Genomic DNA, 20,216 nt, shown 5'->3' on the forward strand with positions numbered 1-20,216 from the left:
GCTGCTTTAAGATGACAGAGAAAACACACAGCCTCTTTTTCCTTAGTTACAGCTCATTGATCTGTAGATACTTGTTTATTATTTTATTTTACTCACTTATATACTTTTCATTTACAACACTGATTCCATTAGCTGGGACTTTATAGAAAGGCCCCAGAATGCTTAATCAATTCAGATACTACTGAACGTAACATTTGAGGTTTTTGGTTTGTGGGAGGATACCTGTGTACTTTAAAAAACCTTGAGTACGAGAACATCCAAACCACTCAAAAAAGGCAAGGAGGCAAACTTGCAGCCTTCTCGCTGAGATGTGACAGCTCTAATTAGTGAGTTTGATTGTTTAAAATATTGATAATACTGTTGTTAAATAATTTACCTTTGCATATGATTAAAATATAATTTTCAGTTTTATTTTGTAACCCACCTGTACTTCCAGTGTTGCCCCAGCCAGTGACCCATGAGGAGACTCCACTGTAGAAGCTGCTGTCTGAAGCTGCCAGACAGACGGGCATGATGTAGGGGCTGAAGGTTACCGGCGAGGACAGCTTCAGGAGGGCGATGTCGTTGTCAGAGGTTGAAAAGTCATAGCTTGGGTGAACAATGATCTGTACTACTGTTTGAGAAACTTGATTTGGATTGGATCCCTGCAGACTCTGAAGACCCAGATACACCGTCAGACCAGATGGGTTTCCACTGGCATTCATGAATAGAAACAAAAACAGAACATTTTAAAGCCATGTCCAGGTTTATGTTAAAATAGATTATACTACACTGTCTAAAAGAAGCCACTCAATTCACCCTATTTTTCCAAATTGATGGTACCACTTCATTTCATGGTTCCATTGTATTCCAATTACAGTATACCCTTTTATTGATTGTTGAAAGCGCTATTTGTTGTCAGATGAATGCATTTCAAATGGTAGAGGCTTCCGTGTTAACATAGGCAAGTGATTGGCCAGTGGTTGGATGGGATTGCCCCTTTCTGGGGGTCTTTTACGATCAGGACTGTCTGACTTTGGGTCAAACACTGGGTGGGACCCTTCCATTAGCAGCTGGTTCATCTGTGCTGCTAGGCGTTCATGGGGAGCTGTTGGTTTCTTTAGTCAGTAGGTGTGGATCAGGTCAGGCCCAGGTACAGTCCAGCTCTTCATTCCTGAAATTTGTCTTGGATGTCTACTACTGTAATGAGCACTGGTTCTTGTTCTGGTTCAGATCTTAGAGCTTGTAGTCATGGGGCATTATGATTGTGTGATGCCTCATTCTCCCATATGCTTCTCCAGTATTGCTCAGTCTCTGCTCTGGGTGGATCTATTCTCATTTTGAAAGTGCTATGGGTTGTCATCATTGTGTGTTTCCATACAATGATGAACATTTTTTTTATCTGCATTTGACCCATCACACATGAGATACATTAAAGGAACAGTGGGCAGCTATGTAATACCGGGGATACCTGGGGAGCAGGGAATAGGTGTTTTGCTCAAACCTCAAATTTGTGACAAGTTGTCTGTTATATCATTGTGCCAAAACACATTACTCCACCACTGAGTGTACACTGGATAGTGTGGTAGAGAATCTTCTTCTTATTTTGGCTTTTCCCTCTTCAGCGGTCACCACAGCAAATCATCTTCTATCTCACTCTGTCCTCTGCATCCTCTGTTCTCACTCCAACTACCTCCATGTCTTTTCTAACTGCATCCAAATATCTCTGTTTGACCTTCCTCTTTGTCTATTTTTTTTTCCTTATCATCCGTCCTCTGTCCGGATGACACAGCAAGTACTTTCCTACCTGTCTCTCTAATTACTGTTGCTGTAGTAGTCCAGTAATTTGCCACACTCTCCCCTGATACAACCTTACAGTCTCCAATCTCCCTCAGGTTTCCTCTTCTACACAGAATGTAGTCGACCTGCGTACTCCTTCCTCCACTCTTATAGGTCACTCTATGTTCCTCCCTCTTTTGGAAATAGGTGTTGACTACAGCCATTTCAATTATCTTGGTAAATCCATCACCATCTGTCCTTCCTGGTTTCTTTCATTGACACCAAACCTACCCATCACTTCCTCATCCTCTCTGTTTTCTTCACCAGTATGTCTGTTCAGGTCTGCTCTGATCACCACTCTCTCCTCCCTGGGGATACTCTCTATCACTTCATCCAGATCCGTCCAAAACATATCTTTCTCCTCCACATCACATCCAACCTGTGGAGCATAACCACTGACAACATTTAGCATCAGACCTTCTACTTCTACCTTCAGACACATCACCCTATCTGACACACTTTTCACCTCTACTACATTCTTTGCCAACTCCTCCTTCACGACCACCCCTACTCCATTTCTCTTTCTATCCACACCATGGTAAAACAGTTTGAACCCTGCTCCAATGCTGTGAGCCTTGCTGCCCTTCCACTTGGTCTGTTGGACACATAAAACATCTACCTTCCTCCTCAGCATCATGTCAGCCAGCTCTTTACCGTTGCTTGTCATTGTCCTCACATTTAGAGTTGACACCCTCAGTCCTGCATTCTTGACTTTCCTCTTCTCCCGCTGTTTCCTGGCACATTTCCTTCCTCATGGTCTTCGACTAACAGTAGCGCAATTTCTGCCCGCACCCTGTTTGTCAACAGCACCGATGACACAACCCTCACCTTTTACCCGGGCTTGGGACCAGAACCAGAGATACACTGGCAGATAAATTGACTTAATTTCCCTAAATGAATTGTTAAAATTGAATAGTTTTCATTTGATACTATTTATATCATGTGATTCTTGACCTGCCATTGTGTATCTGTTCCTACCAAATCCAGCGAATACAGACAAAACTGAGGTTTTAGTTTTGGACCTGAGCACCTTAGGAATAAATTTTTCAGTCTTTCACCCTCCTTGGATGGCATTAATCTGGTCTCCAGCTCTAATGTTAAAAATCTTAGTGTTAGTTTTGATCAGGACATGTCTTTTAAGCCCCACATTTAAAACGTTACTAGAACCGTCTTCTTCCACCTGCGTAATATCACTAAATTTAGAAACATCTTATATAAAAATGATTCAGAAAAACTGGTTCATGCATTTGTCACATCTAGACTGAACCCAGCCGGTCGAAGCAGATGGCCACTTGTCCTGAGCCTGGTTCTGCTACAGGTTTCTTCCTCATGAGAGAGATTTCCTTTCCACTAGAAGACAAATTGACCTCATTTCTTTAAATGATTTGCTAAAATTGAATAGTTTTCATTTTATACTATTTCTACCCTGTTTATTCTCCTGGCTTCTGCTTCTCAAGTGTACCTCTTTAGGTGAGTAGCCAGTGCCTTAAGGCATTGTTTAATAGTCTTAAGAGCCTCAGATATGGACCGTTTGGCAGTCTCTAGAACAGGGCTATTCAGCTGGTGGCCCAGGGGTCAAATCAGGTCCATGGGTGAACTCGTTTTGGCCCACCAATGGGTTCATTTTTAAATAAAACTAGAATTTAAACCATTAAACAAACTTATTTAATGACAATAACTGCTGGGTGTCCGGCCCCTGGGAAATTTAGTTGAATATCTCTGCTCTAGAGCTTCAGGTATAGATCGTTTTTTTTTTTTTGTTTGTTTTTTCATTTCTAGAGCCACATGTATGAACTGTTTGGCAGTCTCTAGAGCCTCAGGTATGGATAGGTATAAGACACAATAAATGGCTCAAAAATTGTTTGAACAATCTGGAAATTTGTCTTAAAAAGTTTAGAATGTTTTAATGGAAATTGTGTAGAAATCCTGTTTGTTCTTCACCCTGACTCTAGACGCATCCCTTCAGATTCCATACTAAATGGATTCATTGTAAAGCTTTATGAGTTCCTGATCAGGTCGGCTGTCTTTGCTCACCTTGAGACACAATGAGCAGCAGTCATTACCCACAGGTTGTTGATCAGAGATCCTCCACAAAAATGAGCTGAGGTTTGCAGACTGATCTGCCAGGGCCAGTTTCCTCCAGGAGCCACCTGGCCTCCAACAATCCTGGTGTTGAGAGTTGGTTGACCACAAACTGAGGAGAGATGGAGGTTAAACTGTGGATTAGCTGTTTGATGCACTCATATGAAATAAATAATAATATCATCATAATAATATATAATAGGAAAATATAAAATAATAATGATATACATGCCTCATACTGGGACTAATATCAATAAAACTAATATCATCTTATAATGTGTCTTTAAGCTGTTTAGTATTTCATATTTGGCAGAAAATAATAATGTGAACCTGTAAACATGGCTCAGAAGAAGAGGTAGTTAACATTCATGCATAGAAATTATTGACTTACCCGATAACTGAGACTCAGACTCTGAAAAACAGAAAACAGAGAAGTCTTGAAACAATAGATATAGTGCAACAATGTTCAGTCAGGTCATCTGGACAATATATTTTTTGTGCTGAGACGTTTTGTCCGTCATCCAATGGACTTCTTCAGTCTAAGGAACCACCAAACAAAGCTGGATATAGTAGATATAGTGTATCATGAGAGCAGTTTGATGCTGTTTACACAGACCTGGCTAATAACTGAGCTAACTCTGGACACACGCAATGATGGATGATGGTCATTTACTCTGGTCCTTTGAACACAAGTGTATGGTCAATAAAGGTGGGGGCCTGACTGTGTTTATGAATGACAGGCGGTATGATGCTGGACGCTCAAAGTTTAAGGAGAGACTCTGCAGTAAAGATACTGGGCTGCTAACTGTTAGCAGGAGGTTTACCATGGGAATTTTCTTCTAGTAATGTCTCATAATAGTGTTGTTGTTATAGTTCCCCCCCATGCCAATACTGAAACAGCCTGTGATGTCCTTCACACTGTTTCCAGCAGACTCCCCACAGGCCCTCCTGATCTGAGGATTTTTATGTCTCTCTGTCCTCCACTCTGCCCACCTTCCCCCAGGATGTCAACTGCCACACCAGGGACAGTAAAACACCAAATTTACTGTAGATCAACACCAAGGAGGTATGCACCTCATCATCTCTCCCTCCCAGGGGGGGCTCAGATCATAACCTGGTTCATCTGCAGCCAACACACAGTGAAGAGATGGTCTGAGGAGACCGAATAACCTCTGAGGGACTTATGTAACTCAACTGTGTGGGAAGAGCTCTGTGCTCCTTGTGGGGAGGACATGACCGTTACAGACTGCATGAACTTCTTTGTGGAGAACACCTAACCCAACAGGCCTGTTTATGTTCATGAATCATGATTTTATCATGTTCATGTTTTTATATTTCTCCAGATCATTTAACAGAATTCAGCCTGATTTGCTTTGTCAGGAACTCCAGAAGACTCAGGTGGAGGCCTCAACAATCACCTGGATCAAAGACTACCTGACAAACAGACCACAGTTTGTGAGACTGAAGGGTTGTGTGTCTAACCAGGTGGTCAGGAGCTCAGGAGCACCACAGGGGACTGTACTCTCACCATTCCTTTTCACTCTGTACACCTCAGCTTTTCAGTACAAAACAGACTCCTGTCATCTGCAGAAATATTCTGATGACTCTGCAGTGGTCGGGTGTATCAGAGATGGACAAGAAGCTGAGTACAGAGAACTGGTGGACCGCTTTGTAGCATGGTGTAGAAATAATCATCTCATCTTGAACCTGAACAAAACAAAGGAGATGATTGTAGATTTCAGGAGAAACAGGAACAGGTCCAACTCTATTTCCATCATGGGAGAAGAAGTGGAGGTGGTGGAGAAGTACAAATATCTTGGGTTTCACCTGGACAGCAGTCTGGACTGGAGATGCAACAGTGTCATCTACAAGAAGGGACAGAGCAGACTGTACTTCTTGAGGAAGCTGAAGTCCTTTAGTGTTTGCAGCAAGATGCTACATATCTTCTATAAGTCTGTTGTAGAGAGCGCTATCTCTTCTGACATGATCTGCTGGGATCAACAAGCTCATAAAGAAGGCTGACTCAGTTGTGGGGACTCTTCTAGAACTTTTGGAGATGATTGTCTGGATTTCAGCTGGTCTCTCAACACATATGATCAAAATTTTCCTCAAGAAACAGGAAGGAGGAGCTGGAAGGAGGAGCAACCAATTGAATTACGTGCTTTAGGTGTGAGGCGATTGATAAGGTTACTAGCACAAACTGCAATTTGGTTTGTGGATAGTAAGAAGTGACTGTAGGTAACATAGTTTTTCCAATGAGGGTTGTGTAAATAAACAAGAATCAGGTAATTTTTCTGCAAGAATGAAAATATGGCCAGTTGAACAGGGTGTACAGATCACAGTGGTGTGTATTAAAATAAGCTCCAGTTACAAACTGGATAATACAGTAGATAGCATCAAGTATGTGAGGCAGACCTGTAAACCACATCACTATAATCCAGGAGTGGAAGCACCTTTTATTTTGACCATGAGCTGTTTTGCAGAGTGTGTAAAGAAAGATGGCAAGTAAGTAAGTCTCTTTCAGCTGCTCAGGGGTTGCCACAACGAGCAAACTCGTATGAAAGATTTGGGATTTGTTTTACGCCAGATGCCCTTCCTGACGAAACCTAGGATTGAACCTATAACCTCAGGATTACAAGGACCACGGCATTGACCACTGAGCTACTGCAGCCACAGAACATGTGAAGGAAAATATAGTGTGGTAAAGAAAGCAAATGCAGGATTTAACCTTTAAGAGCAGGACAGATAATTAAATTTTTCATTTCAGTTTATTTAAAGCTCCAAGTCACAACAGAAGTCGTCTCAGGGCACTGAACAGAAACATTCATAAATAAAATAATAACTTAACATTATTTATCTGAGGAGCAGACTGCTTTGAATTTAACTCCATCACAGAACTCTCTTCTTGCGCAAGCATGAAGGCGACAGTGGAAAGGAAAAACTCCCTCATGAGGAAGAAACCTTTAGCAGAACCAGGCTCAGGACAGGGGCCATCTGCTTCAACCAGCTGGGATTGAAAGGAACAGAAACACAATGGCAGGTCAAGAATCACATGTTAGGCTAGAAATGGCAGCACACTGGCTCAGTAGTTAGCACTGTTGCCTCACAGCGAGAAGGCCCTGGATTCTATCCCCAGTTGGAGCTGGGGTCTTTCTGTGTGGAGCTTGCATTTTTTTCTCGTGCTTGCATGGGTTTTCTCCGGGTACTCTGGTTTCCTCCCACAGATCAAAAACATGCATGTTAGGCTGCCTTCAGGTCCAGGTCTCCCATTTAAAAGGGAGTTTTTCATTTCCATTGTGTTTGTTCAGGATGGGAGATTGCAACGAAGCCAAGATTCAACTTGTCTGCTGCTTCCTTAGATAGAGAACTTTACTAATTGGCTTTTCCATGTCTGTGAATGTTCCTGTAAAGTGCCCTGAGACAACATTGTTCTGATTTAATGCTATATAGATAAACTGAATTTAATTTAATTATCCATCCTTGTCACTCTTAAGGAGAACCTCAACATCGTCATTTCTGCCTCTTCCAGTCCAGTCTCCTGTCTTTTTGTCCATGTCTCTGTCTCCAGATCATACAACATGATCTCACCACTGTCTTGTGAACTTATCTTTTGACCTTTGCTGACAGCCTTTTGTCACAAATCACTCCTGAAACTTTTCTCTATCACTCTATCCTGCCTGGACTCTCTTCTTCACCTCTTTACCACACTCCCCATATTCCTGGACAGTGGACCCCAAGTCCTTAAAGTCCTGCACCTTTGTGACCTCTGTTCCTTGTAGCCACTTCACTTCACTTCACTTCACTTTATTAGGTCCCCGAAGGGCAATTAATTTCCAGTAAGTAGTGGTGGTGGTCTCATTGTTCCACCTCCTCCCTCTCATTCACACACATGGATTATGTCTTACTATGGCTGACTTTCATTCCGCTTCATTCAAGTGCATATCTCCACCTCTCCAAGTTCTCTTCCACCTGTTCCCTGTTCTCACCACAGATCACAATGTCATCTGCAAACATCATAGTCTATGGGGATTCTTGCCTGACCTCATCTGATAGTCGGTCCATCACCAGAGCAAACAAGAAGGGGCTCAGAGCTGATCCTTGATGCACTCCCACCTCTACCTTGAAGCTATCTATCACTCCTACAGCACATCTCACCACGGTCCTGCTGTCCTCATACATGTCCTGTACCAGTCTAACATACTTCTTTACCACTCCAGATTTCCTCATGCAATACCACACCTCCTCCCTCGGCACCTTGTCATGATTTTTCTAAATCCACAAAGACAAAATGGAGTTCTTTCTGACCCTCTCTGTACTTTTCCATCAGCATCCTCAAAGCAAAGATGATGTCTGTGGTGCTCTTTCTTGGCATGAAGACATACTGCTGCTCACAAATAGTCACCTCTTGTCTAAGTCTTGCTTCCACAACTCTCTCCCAGATCTTCATCTTGTGGCTCATCAACTTAATTCCCCTGTAGTTGTTACAACTCTGTACATCATCACCCTTGTGCTTAAAAATGGGCACCAGCACACTTCTTTTCCATTCCTCTGGCATTTTCTCACCCTCAAATATGACATTGAATATTTGAGTCAATAACTTCACTGTCATCTCTCCAATACATTTCCAAACCTCCACTGGTATGTCATCAGGTTCTACTGCCTTCACTTCTTCATTATTTTCAGAGCTTTCTGGACTTCACCCTCACTAATCTTTCCCACTTCCTGGTCCACAGTTTCTATGACCTCTACTTTTCTTTCTGTTTCATTCTCGTCATTCATTAGCTCCTCAAAGTACTCCTTCCATCTTCCCGTCACACTCTCCTCACTTGTTAGAACATTACCATTCCTATCTTTAACAAGCCTAAACTGCTGCACATCCTTTCCAGCCTGATCCCTCTGTCTTGTCAATTGGTGCAAGTCCTTCTCACCCTCTTTAGCATCCAGCCTCCTATACAACTCATCATACGTGTCTGCTTTGCCTTAGCTACATCCCTCTTTGCTTTACGTCCCATTTCCTTATATTCCTGTCCCCTCTCTTCAGTCCTCTGTCATATTTTTTCTTGGCTAACCTCTTTCTTTGAACAGCTTCCTGCACTTCACTATTCCACCACCAGGTTTCCTTATCATCCATTCTCTGTCCAGATGACACACCAAGTACCTTCCTACTTGTCTCTCTAATTATTGTTGCTGTAGTAGTCCTGTCATTTTTCTTTCTTACCACCCAGAGCCTTTAACTGCTCCTCTCTGAGTTTCTCACATTCTTTCTTCTTCAGCTTCCACTATTTGGTCTTCTTCTCTGATGTTACTTTTTTCGCTTCTTCACAACAACAGTCATTCTACACACAACCATCAGATGCTGTCTGGCCACACTCTCCCCTGCCACAACCTTACAGTCTCCAATCTCCCTCAGGTTTCCTTTTCTACACAGAATGTAGTCGGCCTGCGTACTCCTTCCTCCATTCTTATAGGTCACTTTATGTTCTTCCCTCTATGGTTTATTTAAATGAAATATACCTTTTCATATGTTATTTTCCATTTTTTATATCAGTTAAAAGGTTTATAAATAAGTCAGTATATATCTGAAATGAACAAAAGTGTAATATTTAAATTATGTTTAAAACAAACCAAACATAAAGAAAATCCTTTTTACACACAAAAAAATTGTCAATAGAATAAACTGTTTTTAACTTTATAGACATCTGCCAGTAAAATATTAAAGCTTGCCTGATTATATCAACACATTTTTACTGATAATAATCAATTATTTTTCAATAAACACCTAAAAAAACATCCAGAAACTGAAGCAGCAGAAACACGTTCTGATTGCTTTTATTGAACTGTAGAAAATAAACATATTTTAAAAAATGTTTCAGCTTTATTGATAAAAATTACTGAAATTATGTAACTTCAGCTCTAAGTTTATTTCCTCATAAAACAAATAATTTGTGATATAAAGTTTTAAAATCTCAGAAAGTGATGCTGAAACAATCATAATAAAAGTTTACATCTTTTTACTCTGTAAATTAATTTCATTCCTGTTCATGAATAATCTATAGGAAGTTTAAACAACAGATGACAAAAGTAAATATCCTCATTCTTCTGTGCTAAGAAAACAAGATCAAAGATAAAAACAGCTTGTCTGTTTTTCATCACGTCAAGTTTACAGCTTGAAACAAGTTTTTACCTGCGTACTGAAACCCTCCAGGTGAGATTCTTACCTTGGGTCAGGAGAGTGAGAGCAGCCGCCACACACATCACTTTATGAAACGCCATGGCTGAAAGGAAAGCTCACCTGTTCCCAAATAAATAACCCTCCTGATCCCGCCCCTTTTTTTTACTAACACTAACTTGTCCACGCCCAACACACCACCTGCTCAGAATAAACCTCAGAATAATGAGGCGTGCTCTTTCTTTGTTCGGCTCGTCTCTGGACTTTTATCTTTACATTTAAACAGAAAGCAGATATGTATCATTTCATTCAAAAGAAACACAAATTTATAATTTATTCAACAGAAAACAAATGTATAATTTCACTGAACAGAAAACACGAAATTGGCATTTAATTCAACAAAAAACTTTAATTTATCATTTCATTCAACAGAAAACACAAATTCATCCATCCTTTATATTCCTCTTGTTCTGGACTCAAGTTTCGGGGCCAGCAACTGGAGCAGGGAGGTCCAGACTCCTCTTTCCACAGCCACCTCTTCCAGCTCTTCTCGGAGGACCCCAAGGTGTCCCCAGGCCAACCGAGAGACATAGACTCTCCAGCGTGTCTTGGTCTCCTCCCAGTCAGACATGTCCGTAGCTCCTCCCAAGGGAAGTGCCCAGGGGGCATCCTTACCAGATGGCTGAACCACCTCAACTGGTTCCTCAACCTCCTTAGGCAGGAGGTTGAGGAGCATTAAGTGTAGAACCACTAGACTGAGGAACAGCTTCTACCCTGAGGCTGTTAGACTCATGAATCTCTAACAAGAACAATCACTGTGAAAAAAATCACATCATGTTGCTGCTGATCTGTTTCATGTTGCTGCTGATTTGTTTCATGTTGCTGCTGATTTGTTTCATGTTGCTGCTGATCTGTTTCATGTTGCTGCTGATTTGTTTCATGTTGCTGTGTTCAATCGTGCTCATCTGCTCACACAGACTCATGTTCGTGCTGCTGTTCGGCGTATTGTTTTTGTACTATTGGTGCTTAGTGTTTTATTTAGTTGATGTTTTTCTTAGTTCATATCTTAGATCTTATCACTGTTTTTCTTTTACATTTTATTGTTGGCTGTAACTGGAACTCTGTGTACACAGTTCTACTCCGAGTCTCTCCTGATAACTGAACTTGTCACCCTGTCTCTAAGGGAGAGTCCAGCTATCCTGTGGAGGAAACTCATTTCAACCTCCTGTATCCACGATCTCCCTCACCTATGGTCACTACCTCGTGCTCGTGACCATAGGTGAGGGAACGTATACTCAAGGTTCAAGGATTCAAGGTTCTTTATTTGTCATACACACCGCATGTGGTACATGTGGTGGAACGAAATTGTGTACACAGGGTCCCAGTTACATCCAACAATAAAATGTAAAAGAAAAACAGTAATAAAATCTAAGATATGAACTAAGGAAAATGTTAATAAAAATACTTTAAGCACTAGTAGCATAAAAACAATACGCCGAACAGCAGCATGAACATGAGTCTGTGTGAGCAGATGAGTACGAATGAACACAGCAGCATGAAATAAATCAGCAGCATGAAATAAATCAGCAGCATGATGTGATTTTTCAGTGATTATCCTGATTAGAGATTCATGAGTCTAACAGCCTCAGGGTAGAAGCTGTTCAGGTCCAAAAACTAAAACCTCAGTCTTGTCTGTGTTCAAAAGCAGAACATTTAGGGTCATGCAGGTTTTTATGTCTTTAAGACATGCTTGTAGTCTAAGTAGCTGACATGACAAAAGTAAAGGACGTGTTCGATCACTAATGGAAACCGGAGAGCTGCGACTCACTCTGAAACACATAAAAATAAAAAAGTCTTCATTATTCAAGCTTTAATACAATCTGGATTCTAAGAACACTAAATTTTATCCTTATCCTTTAATCCTCTTAATTATTGTTCTTTAAACTGTTTACTCTAGCTTCAAGTTTCTGGCTGAGTTCAGGTTTCTCTTCGACTTCAAAACTCTCTATTACAAGCACAAATTACCTCATGCTAAAATCGTAATTCTCCTGCGTTCCCGAGATTTTATTTTATTTTATTTTTTGGAATATGAATAGTTATATATCTGAATGTGAAACAAGAAAATATTCCCAACTCAAGTCATCATGTGACTGTTTATCTCTCCATCCATTGTGTTTCTTTACAGTAAACGGCCTTCTGATAAAACTGGTTTTACCATTAAGCCTCAGTGAAACACATTCACCGCATGATATTTACATGTTCTTCTCTTGTCTTTTAATTCCTGCAATGACTCAGCACCTGTGGAAATAACCTAATCCCATCATCATCTCTATCATAATTTTTGTGAAGAATTTAGAACCCAAGAGTGCAGACAGAAAAAAGCTGAGAATGGCTCAAGAGTAAAAATAAAAGAAAAAATATACACTAAATTTATTAAACAAAACTGAAGAGCTGACATGGCAACAAACTACTCACAAAGAAATGGCTAGGGAAACATGGGGGAAGCAAACATGACACGGCTTTGCAGCTTAATGCCAGGATGAGGAACTGAAGGTGTAGCTTAAAAACTGGTGTGTAGCTTAAAGTCTGTACTTTTGACACAAATTAAAATGGAATCGCTGAGCCGCTGTGTCATTCCCGATAGAACGACTGAAATCTGACATTTTTCTATCACGCTCCGGGGGGTCGATTCGTTCCAAAGTGGGGGGAAAAGTCAGTCAGCGTAGGAGGAGAAATGTCCACCTGTTATGGAAAAGGCAGAGCACCACTTGTTTGTTTTTTTTGTTTTTTTTTCCTAGATGGCCTCCCTTCTCCCCTTACAGCCATCCTCTCCACACCATTATTATGAAATATTTATTCTAGTGACTATCTAGTGTAGGTTTTTTTTTTTTTTTTTAATAGGATAGAAAGAAAGAAAAGACAAAGTAAGACTCCAAAATATAAGAAATATACACAAAGAGAGCACACGGCAAAACACCCGGCCACTGTCTGTTCACCTGCAAAGAACATGACAAAACACAGCAACAAAATACATATGTATAAAGAACTTAAAATATTCATGGCTTTGCAGTAAGTTTCCATAAATATATATACCCATACCTACGCCTATATACATACATACATACATACATACACATGAATATACATTCACATACATATCTATATATCTACATATAAAGCCTACATAAGCATCCCTGCTTCTATTTGTGTGTGGTTGTGAGCATGCATAAGTGTATAAGGCTTCTCTAATAGAACATTTAATAGTAACTGTGAAGCAGCAGAGACCCGACCCCCAAGACCAGAGGTAGACGAAAAAGGGGGGACCAGAGCCCAAGACCCCAGGAGGGATCCCGACCGCGGAGCCCCCAGAGCCACCCACACAGGACGAACCACTCACCCACCCCCCAGAAAGGACCACAGGGGAGAACCGGAAGATCCCCACCAGCGACCACATACAGTGACCCCCCGGGGCCAACAGCGACAAACTCATAGGCCTCCGTCGGAACCCGCCGCACCGATGTAGGTCCAGGTCCGGGCACCGAGGCCCGGGCACCGAGGACTCACACCACACAGGCCAAGGCCCGACAGGGCCAGAGGACCCGAGCCCCACCAGGCAGACACTAGGCCGAGCCGACACACGCCCAAGTGCCCAGCCCCCGACACCAAGAGCCCCAAGCACACCGGCAGGCAAGGGCACACCCCACCAGGGGGCCGCGCGATAGGGGCGCGATGCCAAGCACCCCCAGTCGTATCAAAGAGGGGGCAGTCCGAGTCTCGACCTAACAAATACCCATTCATACACAGACACAATCGCACAATCCCAACCTCAGTCTCACATTCACTCACTCAAAGACATACAATAACGATACATTTCATTCTTATTCCCGATACGCACTCTATACCCCCAGGTCCAAGACATGTACCCGCCCTCTACAGGGGGCAGCCCATGCCCAAACCCAGGAGGTAAACCCATTCATTCTCGAGCGGAGAAGAGCCAATACCCCAGACCCGGCCCAGGCCATTCCCCGCCGACAGGATACCCCCCCACCATGAAGAGGACACGCCACCGACCACCCCCACACACCGCCAAAAACCAAGCACGCACCCCCAGCCGACCGCCCGCCAGGCCCCGGCAGCCACCCCGGCCAGCGGGCCAACCATGGCACCCAAGAGCCAAGCTCAGGGGGTCCAAACAACCCCAGGGAGAGCACAGCGCCAGCACCGCCCACGGCAACCCCCTAGACCCTGAACCCCCACATAGTCCTGGTCAACACCCGACGGCCTGCCCACTTGAACACCACTTGTTTTTAATTGCACTCGCCAGTAAAACTGTATTTTGTCCCAGTGTGATGAACTCCATAGTGCATTTGATTTGACCGCGAAGGTGCATAGTATCCACCGGCTTGCTTTTCTACAACCCACCTTCCTATTAGTGAAGACAACGCAAGCTCCATTGTGATTGGATGTAATCCTTGTTGAGGCAGACCCTGTCTTGCTCTCAAACTGGAAAGCCGACTCCAGGCCGGAGCGCTTTTATTACATAAAAAGCGTTGCCCCTGGGCTAACATAGACATTCAGAATTTTAGGAGCAACTGACGTAGAAGGAAATCAAGTAAACTTGAGGTTCATAGACTCCATCTAAAGGAACTAAGGAATTCCTTAAATGAGTCCATTAAAAGTGCTAGAACTCAGTATTCTACTCAGCTTATAACTTCTACTAAAATAAATCTTAAGAGGCTGTTTGATACCGTTTATTCCATTGTTAACCCTTCAGTAACCAAAGCTCATGCAATAACTAAATCAGACTGTAATAATTTTCTCAAATTTTTTGTCGATGGTTAGTGATGTTAAGGCAAACATCTCCCCATCAACTATACAATCCCCCTTGTGACCCACCTCTTTATCCTTGGGCTTCCTTTGAACCAGTCACTCTCAGATCTCTCTGCTCTAGCGTATAAAATGAAACCATCCTCGTGCTCCACTGATATTTTTCCCGCTGCATTATTTAAAAAGTTTTTTGATACTATTGGTCCTACTATTACCGATCTTTTTAATACGTCACTATTGACAGGCGTGTTTCCCAGCCTTTTTAAACATGCCATTATTGAAACTGAATTGAAAAAAACCCAATCTGGATCGAACAGATTTGAAAAACTTCAGACTGATATTTAAATTGTCATTTGTATCAAAACAGCTAGAAAAAGTTGTAGGAGAGCAACTGTCCACTTTTTTTTTTTTAGAAAAATACAATGTTTTGGATAAATTTCAATCAGGTTTTCATAAAGCTCACTGCACAGAAACAACTTTATTAAAGGTTTCCAACGACATTTTGCTGACAGCTAATTCAGGGCACTACACAGTTCTGGTCTTACTGGACCTGTCTTCTGCTTTTGATACTGTTGATCACAAGATTCTAATCAATAGACTTAAATCAAGTTTGGTTATCTGGTTCTGTTCTTGAGTGGTTCTCATTGTACCTGTCTGACTGAAGTTTCAAGCGGCATCATGTCCGACACCACCAGTTTGACATGTGGTGTACCCCAGGGTTCTGTCTTGGGACCTATACTGTTTATTCTCTACCTTCTTCCCCTTGGGCAAATGATCCAGCAATTCAGAAATGTGCAGTTTCAGCTATATGCTGATGATATCCAGCTTTATTGCTCATTCAGAGATAGTGAGTTTCATAAATTAGAGTCCTTAACAAACTGTTGAGCTAGCATTAAACAATGGTTAAGCAACCATTACTTGCAACTGAACTCCGATAAAATTGAAACTCTGATTATTGCGCCGGAAAATAAGATTCCTCTTGAACAGTTTGTTAGCGTTTTAGGTCCATCTGTCCAGTCCAGCCTTAGAAACCTGAGTGTCACTTTTGACCCTGCAATGTCTTTGAAACAACACGCAAAACAACTGACTAGGAACTGTTGTTTCCATCAGTGGCGGTTCTGGGGTGGGTCCAACAGGGGCCAGTGCCCTTGTAACACTAAGTCTGGACCCGCTTGTGCCCCCCCCCCCCCCCCCCCTCCGAACGAAGATTATACAGATTATTCATCATTTTAAATTCTTCACATTCCAGCGACAGTGTTTTTTCCTGCATCAGTTCTGGTCACGTTTCCACGAAGCTGTCAGCTTTTCAAATACAAGGTGAGTTTCAACACAAATTTTAAAGCTCTGTTCCTCACGTAGCAAATCTAGAAGCGTGTTTAACACCTTGTACAGGTTGTAATCTTTAAAAAAACAACGAGATTTGATCAAGAGCCGCGGTGCGGGAGGAGCTCCTCCATTTGTCTGTGTGAGTTTTGCTCGCCCGGCTTAAACAATGATCTCATTGTTTTGAGAAATAAACACAAGATTTATTCATGTTTATTACATTTTAAATGTTGCTCATTTTATTTTATGATGAACAGAATCAGGTTTTTGATGAAGAGGGTTAGTTTTTTTAAACCTAATCCATAAAGATAAAAACGTTTTCTCTAGTTTTACAAATGCATGCCAGAATGTAATAAAACTAATTTGGATAGTGTTTTTCATTCAGTTCTTAAAGAATTGATAAGATTAATAATTTTGTGCTGGTAAACAAGATTAAACGTTAAACATAAAGTTTATTTATATTATATTTTTCAGCTTTGACCAGTTGTTGGCTCAATTATTGCATTTTTTATTTCTTTTCAGGCTACAGGGGAGCAATGGTTTTGACAGCGTCAGTGTTGAACAGCAGCTCACCGTGTTCATTCAGAACCCATTTGTCGTCACAGATGAGCTTCTCAAAGGAAGTCACACAGCACTTCAAGTGGGTAAATGCTGGACATCTACAGATGCAGTCAACCTACTTCACAAATGGGGGCCAATATTATAGGCAGAAACATGGGTGTGCTATGGGGTCTCCAGTTTCTCCTGTTGTTGCCAACCTGTACATGGAGGAGGTAGAAAAGAGAGCCTTGACGTCCTTTTCAGGGACACCACCAAGTCATTGGTTCAGGTATGTTGATGACACCTGGGTTAAAATCAAATCTCAGGAAGTCCAACATTTTACTGACCACATCAACTCTGTGGATAAATACATCAAGTTCACATGAGAAGATGTAAAAAATGGCAGGTTGGCTTTCTTGGACTGTGAGGTCTCAGTCTCTGATAGAGGACATTTGCAAACCGAGGTGTACAGCAAACCCACCCACACAGACCAGTATTTGCAGTTTGACTCCCATCACCCTTTGGAGCACAAGTTAGGATTCATCAGGACTCTGCAGACAGCGTCCCCACTAACTCAGGAGCCAGGCAGAAGGAGAAATCCTACACAAGACAGGCTCTAGAGCAATGTGGATATCCTACATGGGCCTTCCTGAAAGCAGAGAAGAAACCCAAACAGGACTCCAGTCAGCCATCAGGTGAAAAGGAGGAACCCAGACCCAGACCAGTGGTCATTCCATATGTTGAGGGAGTATCAGAGAAACTGAGATGTTTATTTTCTAAACACAACGTCCCAGTGGCTTTTAAACCCCAAAATACATTACGGCAAAGACTGGTTCATCCCAAAGATCCAGTCCCCCGGCACAAACAGAGCAATGTTGTGTATGCTGTTCAGTGTCAGGAGGGTGATCAGTCTTACATCGGGGAAACTAAACAGCCACTGGCCAAAAGGATGGCCCAGCACAGAAGATCAACATCATCAGGCCAGGACTCTACGGTCTACACTCATCTCCAGGCCAGCGGTCACTCTTTCAGGGATGAAGATGTTCACATCCTGGATAGAGAGGAACGATGGTTTGAGAGAGGAGTAAAGGAGGCCATCTTTGTGAAAAGAAATCGTCCATCATTAAACAGGGGTGGAGGCCTCCGGGTTCAACTGTCCCCCTCTCACAATGCTGTGATTGCTAGTATCACTCAGCCCTCTGTGAGTAGTAAACAGCCATCAGTGTGCTAATGACCCATTGTTAGGCTGATGGTCCTTCTTGAGCATGTGATCAGCTGGTTTTGGTTGTCAGCAGCAAAACTGGTTGATCCACTCTGAGAAGGTGCTATTTAAGAGACTGAGCTGAATACAGCTCCTCAGACTGAGGAAGTCTCTCGGATGAGAGACGAAACGTATCTACATTTTTTTTTTGAATGTCCAGAAGACCTGACTTAACTTTTTTAGATTTTTCTACCTGGATTATTGAGCATGCATCAGAACAGTGCAGTTGTTCATCAAAGGTTGGATTTATTTCATTTCAGGACCTGCTGAGGGTTAAATGTATTTATAAAACCTCGATTTATTTTCCACCATTGATTCAGAGCTCAGCTGGGCTTTTTTTTTTAACAGTGTTTTTATTTTTTGTTTTTTTGTTTTTGTTTTAAGCATACAACAAAACAAAACATAGAACAGCCCCCCCCCCCCCCCCCCCCCCCACCACCACCTTCCCCCCACCCCAGATCAGTCAAACACATAAACAAACTAAACAGACACTAACATATGTTCCACATATGACAAAGTGCCGCCAAGTGTCCCAAAATCTATTAGCAGAACCTTTTAGGGTGTACCTTATTTTTTTCTGAATGGATGTGGTACATCACCTCCCTCACCCAGTGCACATATGCTGGGGTGTGTGGGTCCTTCCAGTTGTGCAAAATTAGCCTCCTGACCAGAAGAGAGCCAAAAGCGATCACATCCTTCTCGTACCTGCTGAAGGACATATCCACAGGGACCACCCCGAACAATGAAATGAGTGGTGACGGGTGTACAGTCCTGCCACACACTCCAGAGAAGATGTCAAATATAGATTGCCAAAAGGTCTGCAGCTTGGGACAGGTTCAGAATGTATGCAGGAGTGTAGCTGGAGTTTGTCTGCAATGATTGCATGCTGGGTCCAGATTGGTCCTAATTTTGGACAGCTCGTCTTTGGACCAGTGCAACCTGTGTACTACCTTGAATTGGATTACAGCATGTCACCCTGAGGCTGTTAAGACTCATGAATCTCTAACCAGGATAATTACTGTGAAAAAAAAATCACATCATGTTGCTGATTTATTTCATGCTGTTGATCTATTTCATGCTGTTGATCTATTTCATGCTGCTGATCCATTTCATGCTGCTGATCCATTTCATGCTGCTGATCTATTTCATGCTGCTGATCCATTTTATGCTGCTGATCTATTTCATGCTGCTGTGTTCATTCGTTCTCATCTGCTCACACAGACTCATGTTCGTGCTGCTGTTCAGTGTATTGTTTTTATACTACTAGTGCTTAGCATATTTTTAGTTAACATATTTCTTAGTTCATATTTTAGATCTTATTACTGTTTTTCTTTTACATTTTATACTTTTGTTGGATGTAACTGGGACCCTGTGTACACAGTTTCATTCCACCTCATGTACCACATGTGGTGTGTATGACAAATAAAGAACCTTGAATCCTAAGGCAGATTGAAGATAAGTAAATGTTTTTAATGATCCGTCCCCAGATTGAGTCTGATATGGGTTCTTCCACGTCCACTTCCCATTTCAGTTTGAGGGAGTCCAAACTGGCCTCATGGTATGAGCTGAGCTCAGGGTCCCCTTGGTGTCAGACCTGCATCCCAAAAGCTTAGCCACAAAATGTTTAGAGAGGTACAACGGAAACAATCAGAGTTAGATCTCACAAAACGTGTGGGTTTCTGGGGTCTGGGCTGCATGTTGTTTTTCCCTCATGTTTACCAGTCACCCCTCAGAGTTTCTCCCCGTGTTCCAGCTCTGTCTCACCTGTGTCTGATCCTAATCACTGCAGGTGTCTTTCATTTCACCTTGTTAGTGTCTGTATATATTCAGCCCCTTGGTGTCTTGTCAGTGTCTCTGGATGGTCTTCTCAAAGACTTTATGCTCTGTACCCCTGTGTATCCTCCTAAAAGTAAGTTAGCTGCTCCGACAGCTTTTTGTTTAGATTATTTAGAAAATTAACTTATTTTTACTATATATATATATATATATATATATATATATATATAATCTATCATGGAAAAGTTAACTTCCTTAAGTCCATTCAAAAAGTTAATCTTTAATAGATAGATTCAGGGCAGTTTAAACTATTTCAAGTATGTTTTATTTTTACATAATTTGGGCTTCCAGCTCATGAAACTCTCAAACGGGATTCCAAAACATTAGAATACTGTGGAGAAATCAGCCCAATGTTGCAGG

The 20,216-nt window shown here is 42.0% G+C and overlaps 1 protein-coding gene across 1 annotated transcript in view; it reads right to left on the bottom strand.

The window, feature by feature from the left end:
• Nucleotides 1-10,173, bottom strand: part of LOC119421190 (transmembrane protease serine 9) — a 25,486-nt gene extending 15,313 nt beyond the window's left edge. Inside the window, exons 1-4 of the mRNA XM_037688573.1 lie at nucleotides 10,119-10,173; nucleotides 4,292-4,312; nucleotides 3,853-4,012; nucleotides 425-693 (exon numbers count right to left, since the gene is read on the bottom strand). Of these exons, the coding sequence (XP_037544501.1) occupies nucleotides 425-693; nucleotides 3,853-4,012; nucleotides 4,292-4,312; nucleotides 10,119-10,173 (505 nt within the window). The remainder of the gene's footprint in view (nucleotides 1-424; nucleotides 694-3,852; nucleotides 4,013-4,291; nucleotides 4,313-10,118) is intronic.
• Between the last annotated feature and the right edge of the window lie 10,043 nt (nucleotides 10,174-20,216).

The sequence above is a fragment of the Nematolebias whitei genome, chromosome 15 (genome assembly GCF_014905685.2).
Source record: "Nematolebias whitei isolate Nwh7 chromosome 15, NemWhi1, whole genome shotgun sequence".
In the NCBI taxonomy this organism is placed as follows: Eukaryota; Metazoa; Chordata; class Actinopteri; order Cyprinodontiformes; family Rivulidae; genus Nematolebias; species Nematolebias whitei.